The sequence below is a fragment of the Solanum lycopersicum genome, chromosome 8 (assembly GCF_036512215.1).
Source record: "Solanum lycopersicum chromosome 8, SLM_r2.1".
Taxonomy (NCBI): Eukaryota; Viridiplantae; Streptophyta; class Magnoliopsida; order Solanales; family Solanaceae; genus Solanum; species Solanum lycopersicum.
In genome coordinates, this window is record NC_090807.1 from 67,589,597 (window position 1) to 67,610,842 (window position 21,246).

The 21,246-nt window shown below is 29.5% G+C and overlaps 4 protein-coding genes and 1 non-coding gene across 6 annotated transcripts; 3 read left to right on the plus strand and 2 right to left on the minus strand.

Annotated features, from left to right (window-relative positions):
- Window positions 1–1,740: 1,740 nt before the first annotated feature.
- LOC101251018 (cellulose synthase-like protein G3) lies at window positions 1,741–6,929 on the plus strand. The gene is made up of 6 exons (XM_004245450.5): window positions 1,741–2,703; window positions 4,157–4,309; window positions 4,493–4,618; window positions 4,815–5,258; window positions 5,649–5,996; window positions 6,266–6,929. Exons 1-6 carry the CDS (start codon window positions 2,074–2,076, stop codon window positions 6,818–6,820), a joined length of 2,256 nt encoding a protein of 751 aa, XP_004245498.2. The 5' UTR covers window positions 1,741–2,073; the 3' UTR covers window positions 6,821–6,929.
- On the plus strand, window positions 6,925–12,592 carry LOC101250719 (cellulose synthase-like protein G3). The gene is made up of 6 exons (XM_004245449.5): window positions 6,925–7,766; window positions 9,569–9,721; window positions 10,161–10,286; window positions 10,411–10,854; window positions 11,299–11,646; window positions 11,905–12,592. Exons 1-6 carry the CDS (start codon window positions 7,143–7,145, stop codon window positions 12,457–12,459), a joined length of 2,250 nt encoding a protein of 749 aa, XP_004245497.2. The 5' UTR covers window positions 6,925–7,142; the 3' UTR covers window positions 12,460–12,592.
- A 50-nt stretch (window positions 12,593–12,642) lies between these two features.
- LOC101250431 (cellulose synthase-like protein G3) lies at window positions 12,643–17,721 on the plus strand. 2 transcript variants are annotated; one of them, XM_004245448.5, is made up of 6 exons: window positions 12,643–13,416; window positions 14,794–14,946; window positions 15,197–15,322; window positions 15,447–15,890; window positions 16,336–16,683; window positions 16,944–17,721. In XM_004245448.5, exons 1-6 carry the CDS (start codon window positions 12,784–12,786, stop codon window positions 17,496–17,498), a joined length of 2,259 nt encoding a protein of 752 aa, XP_004245496.1. In that variant the 5' UTR covers window positions 12,643–12,783; the 3' UTR covers window positions 17,499–17,721. The 2 variants fall into 2 exon arrangements, with proteins under 2 accessions (XP_004245496.1, XP_069143954.1); XM_069287853.1 differs by lacking the exon at window positions 15,447–15,890.
- Window positions 17,722–17,740: 19 nt separating this feature from the next.
- LOC101250143 (probable E3 ubiquitin-protein ligase RHA4A) lies at window positions 17,741–19,902 on the minus strand. Its single transcript, XM_004245447.4, has 3 exons — window positions 19,419–19,902; window positions 19,118–19,203; window positions 17,741–18,446 (listed from the first exon to the last, which is right to left on the minus strand). Exons 1-3 carry the CDS (start codon window positions 19,629–19,631, stop codon window positions 18,053–18,055), a joined length of 693 nt encoding a protein of 230 aa, XP_004245495.1. The 5' UTR covers window positions 19,632–19,902; the 3' UTR covers window positions 17,741–18,052.
- LOC112939998 (U6 spliceosomal RNA) lies at window positions 17,956–18,062 on the minus strand. Its single transcript, XR_003247964.1, has one exon. It is a non-coding gene; the product is annotated as a U6 spliceosomal RNA (small nuclear RNA).
- Window positions 19,903–21,246: the final 1,344 nt, after the last annotated feature.

Sequence of the window (21,246 nt, forward strand, 5' to 3'; positions counted from 1 at the left end):
TATTACAGATTTATCACAGTATTGCTATAAATGATAATAAACAAAAGTATCGCTAAAATTAGTAATTATTTTTTAAAATATATTAACTCATGTAATTTTTCCTTTTTAAAATGTAAGATCTTATCTTGAGATTTACTAAGTGTAAAAATGTAATAGCATTTTTTTTTAAAAAAAAGCTAATTATTCTTTTGAATTTTGATACATGCTAAAGGACGTCGGATTTTGGATCACCAAAAAAGAAGGTGAATTATAGGCTATAGCATATGAAAACCGACAAAATGGGAGTTTACCTGCTCTGGAGCCCGTTTGACATTGAAAATGGGTTGTTTTGGTCGTGGTGACCAACTCATTCTATAGATAAGGTATTAATCGATATCCATATAAATTTTCGACAAAAATAACATCAAAATTTCGGATCACCAAAAATTCCATGAAGTATAGCACACGAAAAAGCATAAAATGAGGGGTTTTACCTGCTTTAAGCTCATTTGACCTTGAATATGGGCCGTTTAGGCCGTGGTGACCAACTTACTCCTTAAATAAGGTTTTAAAGGACGTATATGTAAAGTTTTGACAAAAAATGATGTCGGAATTTCGGATTACCAAAAAAGATAGTAGACTATAGTACACAAAAATCAGCAAAATAGGGGGTTTACCTACTATAAGACTTGTTCGACCTTTAAAAATGAGTTGTTTTAGTTGTGGTGACCAACTGACTCCATAGATAAGGTCTTAAAGGACGCCCATGTAAATTTTCGGCAAAAATTATGTTGAAATTTCGGATCACCAAAAATCTCACGGACTATAACACACGAAAATTGACAAAATGAAGTATTTACCTGCTCTGGACTCGTTTGACCTTAGAAATTGACAGTTTTAACCGTGCTGACCAACTAGCTCCATAGATAATTTCTTAAAGGACGCCAATGTAAATTTTCGCAAAAATGACGTCGAAATTCTGGATTATCAAAAAAGATAGTGAACTATGGCACATGAAAATTGACAAAATATAAATTTTACCTGCTCGGAATAAAAGAAAATTCTAATATTTTAAATAAAAAAATAAAATATATATATATATATATATATATATATATATATATATATATATATATATATATATATATATATATATATATATATATATATATATATATATATATCAATGAATAGCAAAATTTATGGATAATGTTTTGTTCTTACGTATATTTAGGGAGTAGTTTTCAAAAATTAATGTACTTAACTAGAGTTATAATATTTGTTAATTATAACCTTAAAAATTTAAATAAGACACATATCTTATATCTAGTTGTGCACCTGACGAAGTAAAGGAAGGGATAACGAAGGGGAGCTAAATCTTGCTTAAAGAGTTTTTTTTTCTTTCTCAATTTTTGTACACAATTAACGCAAAAAAAAAAAATCAAAGTGAGAAAGTAGCTAAATTATATTTATGGGGTGAAATATTGTACAATAACCATGCATATAATATGAATTTTTAAATGAAAATTAATTTAAAAATGGCCCTTTCTTCAGGAAAATCTATATTATTACGAGCATTAAATTTTCATTTTAGTTTATGAAATTCAAGTGTAATAGAGGACAAGTAAGGCCAAAGCATGCTAGGGTAGTTAAACATCTTTATCATAAAATACGAGGTGAAAATGAAATAAAAATTAAAAAGAGAAATATAAAAATACAAATTAATTATTTAAAGACGTATACCAAGGAATATAATAACTTCCTCTTACAAAAGAATAAAAAATTCTAACCCCATCTTCAAGTTCAAACAAAATTTTCTGACATCCATTAATTCTTTTTCATAGTTTAGTCTTAGATTTTAAAAATAATTTGAAGAATAAATAACTAAGATAAGATCAAAGTATAATATGAAATATTTTTCTCAATCTCGATATGATAAAAATAATAAATAAAAATAAAAAAATATTTTTAATATAATCAAACACATAAAATAAACGGACGAAATAACTTGAAATCCTTCCTATAAATAACACTTCTCTCATCGCAATATATCTATCACTCCATTCTACTCTAATAACACACTTCAAAGTAAAAATGGAAACCACCACCACCACCACCTCCACCGCTGCCACCACCATTAACAACGGCGTTCTTCACTCCATCGAGGTCAATCCACGACACCACATCCTCAACCGTGCATTTGCACTTATTTACCTTTTTGCCATCCTAGTTCTTTTCTATAACCATATAATAAAACTCCTAAATTCCACAAATTCCTTTATAACTTTCTCCATATCATTTTCCATCTTAATTTCAGATATAATCTTAGCCTTTATGTGGACAACTATTCAATCTTTTCGTATGCATCCACTAACACGTCAACAATATCCTGAAAAAATAACCAAAAACTTTAGTAACGAAATTAATAATTTTCCGCCACTCGATATATTTATTTGTACGGCAGATCCTTATAAGGAGCCACCGTTAAACGTCGTTAACACGGCGTTATCAGTTATGGCATACGATTATAATCCAATCGAAAAAATATCGATTTACGTATCGGACGATGGAGGATCGGAGCTTACGTTATTTGCTTTTATGGAAGCTGCAAAATTTGCTGTATATTGGTTGCCTTTTTGTAGGGAAAATAAAATAATTCAAAGGTCTCCAGATGCATATTTCAATTCTAATTACTTACAAAATTTTGAGACAAAGAAAATTAAGGTATGTTTTTTTTTCCCTCTAGAATTTATATTACTAAACAGAACGTCTAACGTTTAATAATTTTCTTAATTAATAATAAAAAGTTGGTTGATTTTTAATATTACTAAATCATGATTATAATGTTTGAATTTTTAAAAAGTATCTTAACGTATATGTTGGATATTCCTTCAAAAATATATCATTACTATTTTGATATGATGATATTTTTAAAAATTCGAGTAATATAGTAAAAAGGAGATTTTTGGTACTGTTATTTCTGCAAGCATGCATGTGCGATGTACATTTAATTTATATTATAGCTTGCGTTTGAGATCTGGCTAAGTTTATTTATGAGATATTTTGGTAAATTTGTCGTATATTACAATTATTGATAAAGGAACGTATAGGTTTGGTACGATCTATTTTATGGTCTATTATAAATATTATTTTTAGTTATATTATATGGTCTTCTCTATAGGATGTCAGGTCCCAATTAATTAATATAGTATGTGGTAACTTTTGCTTTTCGAAATTTGATTATCTATGGTTTAAAGTTAAATAGGTTTTGATTAAATTAATATTAGTTAAAATGTTTATCAAAGTTTAGATAATATGAGTCTTAAAAATTGAAAAATATAACATGTATGAGAAAGAAATAGTTTTATATATATATGAAATTTTTATATAGATATTTTTTTTCTATTTAATTAAATATTATTTGTGATGGAAAATCATGATTCTCGCTAAGAAAAATAACAAAGAATATTTGTCCTTTATCTTACACCATATTTCATATTTTTATGTATTTTCGTTCTTTAAGATTCAAGTTACATCGTATTTTAATCAATAGAATATATTTATATAAGAAGATAAGCAACTTGCAATTTGATTGACTAGTATCTGGCCTGAGTTCATTTTATCAATTATCTAAACATATTTTATATATTTATTGATTTGTCATTTTGTTTTTGAATTCAATCTTTGTGACGCTATAGCTGAAGGAAAAAAAACCAGATATTTTCTCTAATTTGTAATTATTCGCTTAGAAGTCAGCAAAATAGCTAAACTAGTAGTATATAGGATATGCTCATATATCAATATGTATTTGTTATATAATGTATTTGACTAATAAATTTAACCAATAATGTTGTAACAACTCTTTAAGGACACCTTATATTCTTTTAAAATGTCATAAAACCTTTTTACTATTATGCTAGAATCTTATCTTATGTTATTACATAACAAAAACAATTTATTTTCTTATGTAAATCACGTCATAGAATTTTAACGATAGAGAATAATATTTTTATTTATCTTTCAGCGTGTTGACTCAAATTATTATCAAAAAACTTTTTTGATTATTTATCTTATTTTTAATTGATCAGCGCGACTCAAACTATTGTCAAAAAAAAACTTTTTTGATTATTTCTTATTTTTAATCGAGAATTTTATGTGATACATATTATATATGTAGTTGATGTATGAAAACATGAAAGCAAGGATAGAAGAAGTGATTGAGAGGGGAAAGGTGGATGAAGATTATATCAATAATGAGGAAGAGCTTCAAGCTTTTACCAAATATTGGACTACTTTATTTTCTCGACATAATCATCCTTCTATTATTCAGGTAAATATATATTATTATTTTGAACTTAATTCTATATAACTTGTCACTATAATTTTACGCTCATTTCCTTATATATAATATTTTATCATTATTTTATCGATACGAGACTTACATAGGATATCATATATAATTTGGTAATATCGTCTACTTGACTTTATCCTTTTATCAAATTGGTTGGTGTAGGTTTTGTTAGAAAGTGGCAAAGACAAAGACATAACAAGTCATGGGATGCCAAATCTTATTTATATTTCAAGAGAAAAAAACAAGAGTTCACCGCATCATTTCAAAGCAGGTGCCCTCAATGCATTGGTAAGTAAAATCTCATCAATTTTTATTCTTAAAAATAAGGGTAGTATATATCCCTCGACTTAGAGATATGGAGGGGATATACCCTCGTTAAAAAAATTAATGTATACATACATTCTAAATAGCAAAGTCGATGAATATATTTGCCTCTTTTTCCTAAAATATTATCGAATTGATTATTAATTTCTTCTTGTGATAGCTTCGAGTATCGGGAATAATGACAAATGCACCAATAATATTGACACTTGACTGTGATATGTACTCTAATGATCCATCAACACCTCAACGGGCTCTATGTTACTTCTTGGACCCAACATTACGGCCCAATTTAGCCTACGTTCAGTTTCCTCAAACTTTTCATGGGCTTAATGAAGCAGATATTTATGCAAGTGAGATAAAAGGCCTATTCTTTAGTAATCCAATAGGCATGGATGGGCTTAATGGGCCTAATTATGTTGGAACTGGATGTTTTTTTCGTCGTCGGGCCTTTTTCGGGCCTCCGTCTTCGTTTGAGCAGCCCGAAATTCCAGAACTGTTTCCGGATCATGTTGTGAATAAGCCCATTAAGGCCCAAGAAATCTTGCTGCGAGCCCATTATGTAGCAAGTTGCAACTATGAGAGGGAAAGTAATTGGGGTGCCAAGGTGAGGTTTATTTTACATTTTAAGTAAGTGAATGTAGAGTATAATTGCACTAACAACTTTTTTTTTGGTGGCAATTTGTTCGAACTTACCATGTGATATATCTACTATACATGGTATATTCGAACTAGTTCCCACGAAAAAGAATAATTGCACTTGTAACTTCTTCGTGGCAATTGGTTCGAACTTTGTGAAATATGTAGATCATGTTGCCACGAAAAAATTGGTAGAAACGAAGACAACAAGTTCATAAGTCAGGAACTATGGTGTATAATATATGTATAATCCGTGTTTAATTTGTATATTATCAGTATACTCAGTGTATACTCTATGTATCCGGATAGAAAAAGTAAACAATGAATCTGTCGGGCTAACAATTTCAAAATTATGCAGATGGGCTTTAGGTATGGATCACTTGTTGAGGATTACTACACAGGCTATAGACTTCAATGTGAAGGTTGGAAATCAGTATTTTGCAACCCTAAAAGGCCTGCATTTTTAGGAGATATACCAATTTCTCTCTATGATGTGGTCAGCCAAAACAAGAGATGGTCGGTTGGACTTCTTGAAGTTGCTTTATCAAAATATAGCCCATTGACTTTTGGGGTACAGTCAATGGGCCTTGTTATGGCCCATTGTTATACTCACTATGCATTTTGGCCCATTTGGTCGATACCACTTACTATATATGCCTTCATCCCCCAACTTACTCTTCTCAATGGGGTTACCATCTTTCCAAAGGTATGCACCAATTCATTTTGGTCCGTATTATATATGACTCGGCATATTTAACGTTTAATTAATTACGTTATGTGTTTCGGTTCACTTTCATGTAGAATATATATTATAATATCGTCATATACAAAGCAACACTACTATAGAGCATAAAACATGACTAATTAATTGGTGGAACGATTAGTCTTATGATAAATTTGTGGATATTGACCTGCAAATGATATAAAAATTGTAAATTTTTTTAAGATTTAATGTTCTTTTGATATTGATTTCAGGTTTCAGATCCTTGTATTTTCTTATATGTTTTCTTATTCCTCGGAGCGTATGGACAAGATTGTTTGGTTTTTATGTCTAATGAAGGGACATTTAAAAGGTGGTGGAGTGACCAAAGAATGTGGATGATAAGGGGAGTAACATCTTTCCTATTTGGAACAATTGAGTATTTAACTAAACACTTGGGCATATCAACACAAGGATTCAACGTAACAAGCAAAGTAGTCGATAATGACCAAGGTAAAAGGTACCATCAAGGAACTTTCGAGTTTGGGGTTGTTTCACCTATGTTTGTGATACTAGCAACCACATCAATCATCAATTTAGTAGCATTTCTCAAATCATTAGCACAAATTTTCAAGGGTGATAAAAATTTGGATGGAATATTTATCCAAATGTTTATTTCTGGTTTTGTTGTTATAAATTGTTTGCCAATTTATGAAGCTATGATTTTGAGAAGTGATAAAGGAAGAATGCCTACAAGGGTCACTATATTCTCAACATTTCTTGCTTGTACTCTCTATATAGCATTTGCTTTTCTTTTAGGAAACATGTAATAGCAAAGTTTTATTCTTGTACTTTGGGACCTTTTGTTATTGTTCTTGTAGTCTTATTGGTTTAGTTAAGAAGCAATATTAGATTTATTTGAAATATTCAAGAATAAAAGGAGTATTGAGATTTTATATATAGAATGAAAGTATATTTTTCTCAATCTTCGTACGATGAAAATAATAAATAAAAATAAAAAATATTTTTTTTAATATAATGAACACATAAAAATAACAAAGAGAACTTTTTGAAATCCTTCCTATAATAGACCCCTCTCACCACAATAATCTATCACTCTATCATCTACTCTAATAACACACTTCAAGCAAAATGGAAACCACCACCTCCGCCGCCGCCACCACCACCAATAACACCAGGGGTCTTCACTCCGTCGTGATGAACCCACGACACCACATCCTCAACCGTGCATTTGCACTTATTTACCTTTTTGCCATCCTAGTTCTTTTCTATAACCATATAATAAAACTCTTAAATTCCACGAATTCCTTTATAACTTTCTCCATATCTTTTTCCATCTTAATTTCAGATTTAATCTTAGCCTTCATGTGGACAACCAGTCAACCTTTTCGTATGCGTCCACTAACACGTCAACAATATCCCGAAAAAATAACCAAAAATTTTAGTAACGAAATTAATAATTTTCCTCCACTCGATATATTTATTTGTACGGCAGATCCTTATAAGGAGCCACCTTTAGACGTCGTTAACACGGCGTTATCAGTTATGGCATACGAATATGATCCAATCGAAAAAATATCGGTTTACGTATCGGACGATGGAGGATCGGAACTCACGTTATTTGCTTTTATGGAAGCTGCAAAATTTGCTGTATATTGGTTGCCTTTTTGTAGGGAAAATAAAATAATTCAAAGGTCTCCAGATGCATATTTCAATTCTAATTACACGCAAAATTCTGAGACAGAGAAAATCAAGGTATGTTTTTTTTTCCTCTCGAATTTATATTACTAAACAGAATATCTTATATCTAGTGATTATTTTTAATTAATAAATAGAAATAGTTGATTTTCAAATATATATTATTATCTGACATCTAGTGATTATTTTTAATTAATAAATAGAAAATTAGTTGATTTTCAAATATATATTTTTACTACTTTGATATGTTACTTCTAAGAATTCGAACAATATGATATTGTGTATGAAAGTGAGTAGTGGTTATGCGGAAGTTTACATCATAAAGTATATGGTTGATAGACTACACGACTAGTAAAAGTATATTAAAAACATATTATTAATGTATCTACATATTATAAAATTAGTATTGAAAAACTTAAATGTAATTAAAGAAAATCTTCTCGTAAATAAAACTCTTTAAACAGCTAATTATAATATTATTGTGTTCTGCAATGAAAATAAGAATCTTCAATTTTTACATTTCTAAATTTTTCTTAAAAAATCAAATATGAAAGAATATTTTTCTTTTAAAAAAGTTAAAGCATTTATGAAGAAAAAAAAGATACTTCAAATTTTTTTAAAAAATAACATAAGAAAATCAGGACAAAACTTAATATAAAAAAAAACAAGATTTTTGGCACTGTTATTTCTACCAAGCATGCATGTGCGATGTAAAGTTTTTTTATTACATCCCACGTTTCAGATATTTTGGTATATTTGTTGTTTATAACAATTATTGATAAAGAGACATATAGGTTTGGTACGATCGATTATGGGACCATAACTAATATTTTGAGTCATATTATATGGTTTTCTATAGGATGAGGGTCCCAACTAAATATACATGGGTTAGCTTTCGCTTTCTAGAAGTTGATTTGTTTGATTTATGTAGTTAAATTTAATTAAATTAATAATTAAAATTTATATTATAATATTATAAATTATAATTTTTTTCACGTTAATATGATAAGAATATATTTTATAAAAATATATATTAAAATTTATATAATTTAAGTCTAAAAAAAATAAATGTGTTACAAAAACTGAACTATAATTAGTAACATATAATATAGTAAAAAGTTGATAAAATCTTTATAAAACCTTTCCTTTTTCTCTTTAATTATATATAATTTGTGATAGGGAATCATGATTCTTGCGAAGGAAAATCACAATTGAATATCTTACGTCATATCTTGTATTTTTGTATATTTTTATTTTTTGAAATTCAAATTACATCATATTTTAATTAATATTTAAAATATATTTTTACAAGATATAGGCAACTTGCAATTTGATTGACTAGTATCTGGCTTGAGTTGATTCATCAATTATCTGAATACATTTCATGTATATATTGATTTGTCATTTTATTTTTAATTTCAATCCTTCTGACGTTATAGCTAAAAAAAAGATATTTTTTTGATCTGTCATTATTTACTTAAAAGACTTAAAATGGCTAAACAAGTACATATTATATACTCATATGTCGTCTTTCATTTTATTTTTTTTTGTTATAATGTATTTGACTAATGAATTTCGCCAAAAATATTGTAACAACTCTTATAAGGACACCTTAATTATTTTTTAAGAAGTCATAAAACCTTTTTACTATTATACTAGAACATACCTTGTGTTATATAAGAAAAACATTTTTTTTTCTTATATATGTACATGATGGAACTTTGCATTTAAAATAGAAATTTATTGCTTATTTTTCAGCGTGATTCAAGCTATTATCAAGGAAGAACTTTTTCTATTATTTATATTATCTCCTATCAAATTTGAACTTACTTTACTATAATTTATATTATATGGTGTAGTTGATGTACGAAAACATGAAGAGAAGGATAGAAGAAGTGATTGAGAAGGGAAAAGTGGACGAAGATTATATTAACAATGAGGAAGAGCTTCAAGCTTTTACCAAATATTGGACATTTGGATTTACTCGTCATAATCATCCTTCTATCATTCAGGTAAATATATATATAGTAATTGTTCAATTGACTCATAATATTATCCTATAGAACTTAATTCTATGTAATTTTAGAATCTGTCAATATAAGACTTGTCTAGAATATCACATATATTTTCTGGTAAGAATTACCCCATGCACCATTATCAAAATAATGTAGGATTCATCTAAAGGAGTACTGGTTTGAATATTATATACAACAATTCAATCTACTAATGATATTGTCTATTTGAATTCTATACTAGTACAATTTTAAAATGTGTCACAATAAAAAGCAAAAAAAAAAAAATAGTTATTAATTAAAAATGTTTAACACGTGTTGACAAAATAGTCTAATTTGCCTTTAATTGTTAACATGTTATATTAAGATCATATGTGTGGTTATTAATTTGGTACTATCATCTTTTTAATTTATCCTTTTATCAAATTGGTTGGTGTAGGTTTTGTTAGAAAGTGGCAAAGATAAAGACATAACAAGTCACGGGATGCCAAATCTTATTTATTTTTCAAGAGAAAAAAACAAAAGTTTCCCTCATCATTTTAAAGCAGGTGCCCTCAATGCATTGGTAAGTAAAAAATCTAATCAATTTTACTTATACACACGTTCTAAATAGCAAAGTCGAGGAATATATTTGTCACTTTTCCCTAAAATCTTATCGAATTGATTATTAATTTCTTCTTGTGACATAGCTTCGAATATCGGGAATTATGACAAATGCACCAATAATATTGACACTTGACTGTGATATGTACTCTAATGATCCATCAACACCTCAACGGGCTTTATGTTACTTCTTGGACCCAACATTACGGCCCGATTTAGCCTACGTTCAGTTTCCTCAAACTTTTCATGGGCTTAATGCAGCAGATATTTATGCAAATGAGATAAAACCCCTATTTATTACTAATCCAATGGGCATGGATGGGCTTAATGGGCCTAATTATGTTGGAACTGGATGTTTTTTTCGTCGTCGGGCTTTTTTCGGGCCTCCGTCTTCGTTTGAGCAGCCCGAAATTCCAGAACTGTTTCCGGATCATGTTGTGAATAAGCCCATTAAGGCCCATGAAATCTTGCGGCGAGCCCATTATGTAGCAAGTAGCAACTATGAGAGTGGAAGTAATTGGGGTTCCAAGGTGAGCTTTAGTTTACATTTTAAGTTGGTAAATGTAGAGTATAATTGCACTAGCAACTTCTTTTTGGTGGCAATTGGTTCGAATTTGCCACGCGATATATCTAGTATACATGGTATATTCGAACTAATTCCCATGAAAAAATCGTTTGCACTTAAGGCAATATGAGTATAATTCCACTAGCAACTTTTTCGTGGCAATGAGATCGCACTTGTCACATATTTTAGATCTTGTTGCCACAAAAAAAGTTGGTAGAACTGAAGACAACATAGTAAATGTGGTGTAAAATTGAACCAACGAGACAATCATTTCAGACTTTCTGATTATCGTTGCCAATAAAAATAGCAATAATATATCAATCAGATGTATAATACATGTATTTTTAATGTATAATCTGTATATCATCATGTATGTTATATACAAACTAACAATTTCAAAATTATGCAGATGGGGTTTAGGTATGGATCACTTGTTGAGGATTACTACACAGGTTATAGACTTCAATGTGAAGGATGGAAATCAGTATTTTGCAATCCTAAAAGGCCTGCATTTTTAGGAGATAAACCAATTTCTCTGTATGATGTGGTCAGCCAAATGAAGAGATGGGATGTGGGCCTTCTTGAAGTTGCTCTCTCAAAATATAGCCCATTAACTTTTGGGGTTCAGTCCATGGGCCTTGTTATGGCCCATTGTTATTCTCACTATGCATTCTCCCCCATTTGGTCAATACCACTTACTCTATATGCCTTCATACCTCAACTTACTCTTCTCAATGGGGTTACCATCTTTCTAAAGGTATGTCCTTTTGATATATGACTCAGCATATTTAACGTTCAATTAATTGAGTTACGCATTTTGGTTCCCTTTCATGTAGAAAATATATTATAATATCGTCATATACAAGGCAACACTACATATATAGAGCGTAGCACATGACTAATAAATTGGTAGAACAACTAGTCTTAAGGTAAATTTGTGGATATTGACATGCAAATGAATAAAAATTGTAATTTTTTTTTTGAATGTTTAATGTTCTTTTTATATCGATTTCAGGTTTCAGACCCTTGGTTTTTCTTGTATGTTTTTATGTTCCTTGGATCGTATGGACAAGATTGCTTGATTTTTATGTCTAATGAAGGGACATTTAAAAGGTGGTGGAGTGACCAAAGAATGTGGATGATAAGGGGGTTAACATCTCACTTATTTGGAACAATTGAGTATTTAACTAAATACTTAGGCATATCGATACAAGGTTTCAATGTAACAAATAAAATAGTCGATAATGACCAAGGTAAAAGGTATCATCAAGGAATTTTCGAGTTTGGGGTTGTTTCGCCTATGTTTGTGATACTAGCAACAACATCAATTATCAATTTAGTAGCATTCCTCAAATCATTAGCACAAATTTTCAAGAGTGATCAAAATTTGGATGGTATGTTCATCCAAATGTTTATTGCTGGTTTTGTTGTTATAAATTGTTTGCCAATTTATGAAGCTATGGTTTTGAGAAGTGATAAAGGAAGAATGCCAACAAGGGTCACTATTTTCTCAACATGTCTTGCTTGTACCCTCTATATAGCATTTGCTTTTCTTTTAGGAAACATGTAATAGCAAAGTTTTATTTTTGTACTTTTGGGACCTTTTGTTATTGTTCTTGTAATCTTATTACTTAGTTTAGTTAAGAAGCAATATTAGATTTATTTGAAATATTCAAGAATAAAAGGAGTACTGAGATTTTATATATGGAATGAACATATATTTTTCTCAATCTTCATACGATGAAAATAATAAATAAAAATAATTTTTTTTTAATATAATAAACACGTAAAAATAACAGAGAGAAGTTTTTGAAATCCCTCCCATAAATAGACTCCTCTCACCACAATAATCTATCACTCTATCATCTACTCTAATAAAACACTTCAAGCAAAAATGGAAACCACCACCTCCTCCTCCGCCGACACCACCACCACCACCAATAACACCGGGGGTCTTCACTCCGTCGTGATGAATCCACGACACCACATCCTCAACCGTGCATTTGCACTTATTTACCTTTTTGCCATCCTAGTTCTTTTCTATAACCATATAATAAAACTCCTAAATTCCACAAATTCCTTTATAACTTTCTCCATATCATTTTCAATTTTAATTTCAGATTTAATCTTAGCCTTCATGTGGACAACCAGTCAACCTTTTCGTATGCGTCCACTAACACGTCAACAATATCCCGAAAAAATAACCAAAAACTTTAGTAACGAAATTAATAATTTTCCAGCACTTGATATATTTATTTGTACTGCAGATCCTTATAAGGAGCCACCGTTAAACGTCGTTAACACGGTATTATCAGTTATGGCCTACGATTATAATCCAATCGAAAAAATATCGATTTATGTATCGGACGATGGAGGATCGGAGCTTACGTTATTTGCTTTTATGGAAGCTGCAAAATTTGCTGTATATTGGCTGCCTTTTTGTAGGGAAAATAAAATAATTCAAAGGTCTCCAGATGCATATTTCAATTCTAATTACTTACAAAATTTTGAGACAAAGAAAATCAAGGTATGTTTTTTTTCCCTCTAGAATTTATATTACTAAATAGAACGTCTAACGTCTAGTGATTTTCTTAATCAATAATAAAAAATTTGATTAATTTTTAATATTACTAAATCATAATTATAATGTTCGAATTTTTAAAAAGTATCTTAACGTATATGGTGGATATTCCTTTAAAAATATATTATTTTTATTTGAATATGATAATACTTTTAAAAATTCGAGCAATATAGAAAATTGAAAATTTTTAATGCTGTTATTTCTGCAAGCATGCATGTGCGATGTACATTTAATTTATATTATAGCTTGCGTTTGAGATCTGGCTGAGTTTATTTATGAGATATTTTGGTAAATTTGTCGTATATTACAATTATTGATAAAGGGGCATATAGGTTTGGTACGATCTATTTTATGGTCTATTATAAATATTATTTTTAGTTATATTATATGGTCTTCTCTATAGGATGTCAGGTCCCAATTTATTAATATAGTATGTGGTAACTTTTGCTTTTCGAAAGTTGATTATCTATGGTTTAAAGTTGAATAGGATTTGATTAAACTAAATATTAGTTAAAATGTTTATCAAAGTTTAGATTATATATATATATATATATATATATGAGATCGTAAAGTATATGAAATTTTTATAGAGATATTTTTTTTTATTTAATTAAATATTATTTGTGATGGAAAATCATGATTCTCGCTAAGGAAAATAACAAATAGAATATTTGTCCTTTATCTTACACCATATCTCATATTTTTATGTATTTTCATTCTTTAAAATTCAAATTATGTTATATTTTAATTAATATTTTAAAATATATTTATACAAGAAGATAAGCAACTTGCAATTTGATTGACTAGTATCTGGCCTGAGTTGATTTTATCAATTATTTGAACATATTTAATATATTTATTGATTTGGCATTTTGTTTTTGAATTCAATCTTTGTGACGCTGTAGCTGAAGGAAAAAAAAACAGATATTTTCTTTAGCCAATAATAGTAGTATATAGTATATGCTCATATATCAATATGTATTTGTTATATATTGTATTTGACTAATAAATTTAACCAATAATGTTGTAACAACTCTTACAAGGACATCTTATATTATTTTAAAATATCATAAAACTTTTTTACTATTATACTAGAATCTTTATCTTATGTTATTAGATAAGAAAAACAATTTATTTTTTATGCAAATCACGTCATAGTATTTTAACAGTAGAAAATAATATTTTTATCTGTCTTTCAGCGTTAAATTATTTATCTTATTTTCAATCTATCAACGCGACTCAAACTATTATCAAAAAAAACTTTTTCAACTATTTATCTTATTTTCAATCGAGAATTTTATGTGATGTATATTGTATTTGTAGTTGATGTATGAAAACATGAAAACAAGGATAGAAGAAGTGATAGAGAGGGGAAAAGTGGATGAAGATTGTATTAACACTGAGGAAGAGCTTCAAGCTTTTACCAAATATTGGACTACTGGATTTTCTCGACATAATCATGCTTCTATTATTCAGGTAAATATATATTGTACTGTAGTAATTCAATTTATTAATGATATTATTATTTTGAAACTTAATTCTATATAACTTGTCACTATAATTTTACGCTCGTTTCCTTATATATAATATTCTTTTAATATTTTATCGATGTGAGACTTAATATAGGATATCATATATATTGAGATTTGCCCATGCGGATGTTTGGTGATTAATTTGGTAATATCGTCCACTTGACTTTATCCTTTTATCAAATTGGTTGGTGTAGGTTTTGTTAGAAAGTGGCAAAGACAAAGACATAACAAGTCATGGGATGCCAAATCTTATTTATTTTTCAAGAGAAAAAAACAAAAGTTCCCCTCATCATTTTAAAGCAGGTGCCCTCAATGCATTGGTAAGTAAAAAATCTAATCAATTTTACTTATACACACGTTCTAAATAGCAAAGTCGAGGAATATATTTGTCTCTTTTCTCTAAAATCTTATCGAATTGATTATTAATTTCTTCTTGTGATATAGCTTCGAGTATCGGGAATTATGACAAATGCACCAATAATATTGACACTTGACTGTGATATGTACTCTAATGATCCATCAACACCTCAACGGGCTTTATGTTACTTCTTGGACCCAACATTACGGCCCGATTTAGCCTACGTTCAGTTTCCTCAAACTTTTCATGGGCTTAATGAAGCAGATATTTATGCAAATGAGATAAAACCCCTATCTATAACTAATCCAATGGGCATGGATGGGCTTAATGGGCCTAATTATGTTGGAACTGGTTGTTTTTTTCATCGTCGGGCTTTTTTCGGGCCTCCGTCTTCGTTTGAGCAGCCCGAAATTCCAGAACTGTTTCCGGATCATGTTGTGAATAAGCCCATTAAGGCCCATGAAATCTTGCGGCGAGCCCATTATGTAGCAAGTAGCAACTATGAGAGTGGAAGTAATTGGGGTTCCAAGGTGAGGTTAGTCTACATTTTAAGTTGGTAAATGTAGAGTATAATTGCACTAGCAACTTCTTTTTGGTGGCAATTGGTTCGAATTTGCCACGCGATATATCTAGTATACATGGTATATTCAAACTAATTCCCACAAAAAAATCGTTTGCACTTAAGGCAATATGAGTATAATTGCACTAGCAACTTCTTTTTCGTGGCAATGAGATCGTACTTGTCACATATTTTAGATCTTGTTGCCACGAAAAAGTTGCTAGAACTGAAGACAACATAGTAAATGTGGTGTAAAATTGAACCAACAAGACAATCATTTCGGACTTTCTGCTTATCGTTGCCAGTAAAAATAATAGTAATATATCAATCAGATGTATAATACATGTATCTTTAATGTATAATCTGTATATAATCATGTATGTTATATACAAACTAACAATTTCAAAATTATGCAGATGGGGGTTAGGTATGGATCACTTGTTGAGGATTACTACACAGGTTATAGACTTCAATGTGAAGGATGGAAATCAGTATTTTGCAATCCTAAAAGGCCTGCATTCTTAGGAGATAAACCAATTTCTCTGTATGATGTGGTCAGCCAAATGAAGAGATGGGATGTGGGCCTTCTTGAAGTTGCTCTCTCAAAATATAGCCCATTAACTTTTGGGGTTCAGTCCATGGGCCTTGTTATGGCCCACTGTTATTCTCACTATGCATTCTCCCCCTTTTGGTCAATACCACTTACTCTATATGCCTTCATACCTCAACTTACTCTTCTCAATGGGGTTACAATCTTTCCAAAGGTATGCCCTTTTGATATATGACTCAGCATATTTAACGTTTAATTAATTAAGTTATGTGTTTCGATTCCCTTTCATGTAGAAAATATATTATAATATTGTCATATACAAAGCAACACTACATATATAGAGCATAGCACATGACTAATTAATTGGTAGAACGACTACTCTTATGGTAAATTTGTGGATATTGTCGAGCAGATGAATAAGAAGTCTAAGTTATTTATTTTGAAGGTTTACTGTTCTTTTTATATCGATTTCAGGTTTCAGATCCTTGGTTTTTCTTGTATGTTTTTATGTTCCTTGGATCGTATGGACAAGATTGCTTGGTTTTTATGTCTAATGAAGGGACATTTAAAAGGTGGTGGAGTGACCAAAGAATGTGGATGATAAGGGGGTTAACATCTCACTTATTTGGAACAATTGAGTATTTAACTAAATACTTAGGCATATCGACACAAGGTTTCAATGTAACAAACAAAATAGTCGATAATGACCAAGGTAAAAGGTATCATCAAGGAATTTTCGAGTTTGGAGTTGTTTCGCCTATGTTTGTGATACTAGCAACAACATCAATCATCAATTTAATAGCATTCCTCAAATCATTAGCACAAATTTTCAAGGGTGATCAAAATTTGGATGGAATATTTATCCAAATGTTTATTTCTGGTTTTGTTGTTATAAATTGTTTGCCAATTTATGAAGCTATGGTTTTGAGAAGTGATAAAGGAAGAATGCCTACAAGGGTCACTATTTTCTCAACATGTCTTGCTTGTACTCTCTATATAGCATTTGCTTTTCTTTTAGGAAACATGTAATAGAAAAGTTTTATTTTTGTACTTTGGGACCTTTTGTTATTGTTCTTGTAGTCTTATTTCTTAGTTTAAGTTAAGAAGCAATATTAGATTTAGTTGAAATGTTCAAGAATAAAAGGATTATGGAGGTCTTATAGAATGTACAATGCTGTAATTTTTTATATTTGTGTATGTGAATCAAGTCTTGTATTTTGGAGATTAGTTAGTAAATTTTTTCAAATTTTAATCTTCTGTCCATAAACTCCTTTTTCCTTTTTTTAAAACAAAATTTCAATTTCATTTCGAATGTTATTGTCTTATCAAAATTACAAAAAAATTATCATATATGATGTCATTTTAAAGTTATGTCTATAAACTATATATATATATTTCAATATGCAACACTTTTGTCTGCCTTACAAATTCCAAGAAATGCAACAAAATTAGGCAGTCCTTTAAATTCCCCTTTTGTCTTTAAAAGGAAAACTTGGACCATTTCTCGATTTGTCTGAGTCATCTTCGTGCAGAGACCATACAAATCTTTTTTGTATCATTCTAATTTTTTCTGCGATTGACATTCATATGTCAGGAGCCTTATCAATGTTGATAACATGAGTTTCTACATTTGAAAAATCTCTCTCAATATTGTCAACAATGCTAGATGATGAACTACTAGCACTAGACAATTCTTCAACTATCACCACCACATGTTGCTCATGCTCCTCTCTACTAATCGTTATATCGCGTTGTTCCCTCTCCTCCTCGATGACAATCGGGGGATTGTGATTAGAAGGTGGTGGTTGTAGAGGTTGCGGATTTTTGTTGGTAACAAGGACATGGCATCGACAGAGTGGACAAGAGAAATTTGAACGAAGCCAATGGCGTATGCATTCAACATGAAAAATGTGCTTACATGAAGGTAGTTGGTGTAACTCCTCTTTGATCTCAAATTCTCCCAAACAAACACAACACCTGTGAAATTTTTCGTCCTAATATTAGTAAATAAAAATACAACATCTCAGTTTCAAACTAGTTAGGATCGACTATATATATGAATCCTTTCTGTTTCATTTTAGTATAGAATGACAAGACAAGCAGAATCTTGAAGTAGACCTTTAGCATAACTAACTTTTTTTCCGCATAGATTTCAGGGGAAATAGCTTTTTCGAAACCAATCCCAATAATATCGAGATTGAAATGAAATTATAGTTAGACCCCACATCCTTTTTCTTGGAACTAACTTATAGGCACTTGATTTTTTTTTAGAACAATCCTTTTTCTTGGAACTAACTTATAGGCACTTGATTTTTTTTAGAACAAATCGAAAATGATATGCAACTTTAATCAAGGTAAAAAGGTAGAGCACAAAAGCCCTCCACCCTACCAAAAAGTAAAAATCTTGGTGCTTGCCCTTGACACATAGGACATGCTTTTTCGCGATTACTATGAGATGTCAAACTCAATTCATCAGGAATCGAAAGAATACAAAATCACTCTCGGAAAAAAAAGAAGAAAGAATCCTCCCTTTAATTTTGACTATTCTAATCTAGAGGACTTGACGAACCACTTAAAAGGATGGACGGACGGAAAAAACATGAATTTGACAAAGTAACACAAACAAAAATTTAAAGTTTTTAACTTACTGAGAATCCCTCATCATTGAATCTTCATCAAATAGTATAACAGGAAGCTTATAGTTCTTGACCATCCCCTTTACATCTACATCTCCCTACCAAACAAGAAAACTATTAGCAAACTTTTCATCATTTCTTGAAAAAAAATCATGAAAATTCAAAGTTACATTGTTCAGACTCTCTAAAAATGCGTTTTACTCATGTTACATCCTTCAAGAATCAACACTACTATTTTCAAAGGATCGAACAAACGCTAGTTGATATTTTTGAAGAGTCTGAATAGAAAAAAAAATCAAGAAGAGAAACTCACATGAATAATAACTTGATTTGAACTTCTTGGAAGGATTACAAGAGGGGAATTAGAACCAATAGAAGCTCTTCTTTTGAGATAAAACAAGTAAAACAAAAGAAACAAGATTATAGAAAAAAGAATTGGAATTGAAAAAATGAAAGCTTGATAAAGTTTAAGTTGAAGTGCTTGAGGATACAAATGAGGTGGACTAGGAGATTCAGGTAACCCCATTGAAAAAAAAAATAAACACTTAAAATTAAGTTCAATGAAAAAAAATTAGATTATAAGCTATAAGCTTAATATGTATACAGAAACCTTAGCTTATATAGCTTTTATATACAAATCAAGATCAAGAAAATGAAAAAAAAAAAAGAGGATGTTTTTAATTTTTGGATTTTAATTGAGATTTGAAAAATGTGAAGTGCTTTTTTGGAATCAAATTAAGTGATGAAAATTGTATGATTACTTTATTTACACTTTTTAATTGATGTGACTTGTTCATAACTTGCCACTAAGATATTTTTTAACATATAAAAAGATTAAAAGAAAAGGCCCCTCATTCCACTCTTTCATGTTTATCTTTTTATTATTTTTTAGCATAAGATTGAATCATAGTTTCTCCCGTTGGGACAGATTAATAATGATAATCATAAACTTTGTCACTTACCTTATCATTAAAAATCAATATATCATTTGAAAATCATAGGATTGCACATTGTTCAAATTATCTTAATTTTTACCTAGTGTTACAATTTACATTTTTTTATTTTTAACCAATCGTTTCATAATCTTTGATTTTATTTTTAATAAGATAAAATAAATTTTATGTGTTAAAATATTTTAATTAAAAATTCAATACTTACCCTCTACTTCAACTATGTGATACTTTAAATTAGACTTTTGTTAAAATAAAATAACGAAAGGTGAAATTAAAATACAGATATAAATAAATTATCATGTTTACACTTTTCACTGAAGTACATACAAATATCTTTCTTTCTTACTATATTCTTTTCACATTTGACAAGACTCCCACACAAAACTAAGTTTTATTTATTTATGATATTTTTTAGGAAGTTTGATAATCAATCAACTTCATTAGATAGTCATTTAGGTGGTGAAGCACTGATCAGATAAGCCTGAATAACCTCATGACACCTTTCAAAATCTCATTGGAAATGGAAGATAAAGAAAAAAACACTCGTTCGATCAAGCTTTTAAAAAATTTAAAATATTTTTTAACTAAATTTAAAACTATTGAGATAATTATTATAGTTTTGATGAAAATAAAAATATATGTTGATAATAGAAAGCAAGTATTTTATTGAAAGGCATGTATATGACTTATACTCAACAATTTTTCTTTTTAAAGGAAACTATATCTAATTGAGTACTTAATATTTGGCCAAACTTACAGAAGTATTGAAAAAATACTTTTGAACAGTAGTAATTTCTATTTAACTAATCAATTAGAATAATATTTTGTGCTTGATTAAATTCCTTTATAAAAGCTACTTGCTTCTCAAAAAACTTGTTTTTTTTTCCTCTAAAAGTGTCGTATGAAAATAAATTATTTATTTTATCTAAATTCTAATCTACACATTTGGAATTTATTCTGTTGGCATCAACAAATTAAGTGGTTCTTCCACAAACTACACTTAAAAGTGTGTTTTTTTTTCTTCATATAAATGAACTTTTTCTTATCTATAAAATACCTAGCAATATATTTTTTTTGGTACTACTATATACTATAGTGGCCCATACAACATGCATTTATTCATATGCTCCTATCACTTGTTGTTGATTACCATAAAAATGGGTCCATCCATAACTCTTGAAGTGTCAT

Bases quoted from the DNA above. Each gene is read 5' to 3' on its own strand.
- LOC101251018 (XM_004245450.5), top strand. From the start codon at position 2,074: ATGGAAACCACCACCACCACCACCTCCACCGCTGCCACCACCATTAAC. The intron at 5,259-5,648 runs GTGAGGTTTATT...AAAATTATGCAG, and splicing joins AAAGTAATTGGGGTGCCAAG to ATGGGCTTTAGGTATGGATC. The intron at 5,997-6,265 runs GTATGCACCAAT...TATTGATTTCAG, and splicing joins GGGTTACCATCTTTCCAAAG to GTTTCAGATCCTTGTATTTT.
- LOC101250719 (XM_004245449.5), top strand. From the start codon at position 7,143: ATGGAAACCACCACCTCCGCCGCCGCCACCACCACCAATAACACCAGG. The intron at 7,767-9,568 runs GTATGTTTTTTT...TATATGGTGTAG, and splicing joins CTGAGACAGAGAAAATCAAG to TTGATGTACGAAAACATGAA. The intron at 11,647-11,904 runs GTATGTCCTTTT...TATCGATTTCAG, and splicing joins GGGTTACCATCTTTCTAAAG to GTTTCAGACCCTTGGTTTTT.
- LOC101250431 (XM_004245448.5), top strand. From the start codon at position 12,784: ATGGAAACCACCACCTCCTCCTCCGCCGACACCACCACCACCACCAAT. The intron at 14,947-15,196 runs GTAAATATATAT...TGGTTGGTGTAG, and splicing joins ATCATGCTTCTATTATTCAG to GTTTTGTTAGAAAGTGGCAA. The intron at 16,684-16,943 runs GTATGCCCTTTT...TATCGATTTCAG, and splicing joins GGGTTACAATCTTTCCAAAG to GTTTCAGATCCTTGGTTTTT.
- LOC101250143 (XM_004245447.4), bottom strand. From the start codon at position 19,631: ATGGGGTTACCTGAATCTCCTAGTCCACCTCATTTGTATCCTCAAGCA. The intron at 19,204-19,418 runs GTGAGTTTCTCT...CTTGTTTGGTAG, and splicing joins CAAATCAAGTTATTATTCAT to GGAGATGTAGATGTAAAGGG. The intron at 18,447-19,117 runs GTAAGTTAAAAA...AAAATTTCACAG, and splicing joins TCAATGATGAGGGATTCTCA to GTGTTGTGTTTGTTTGGGAG.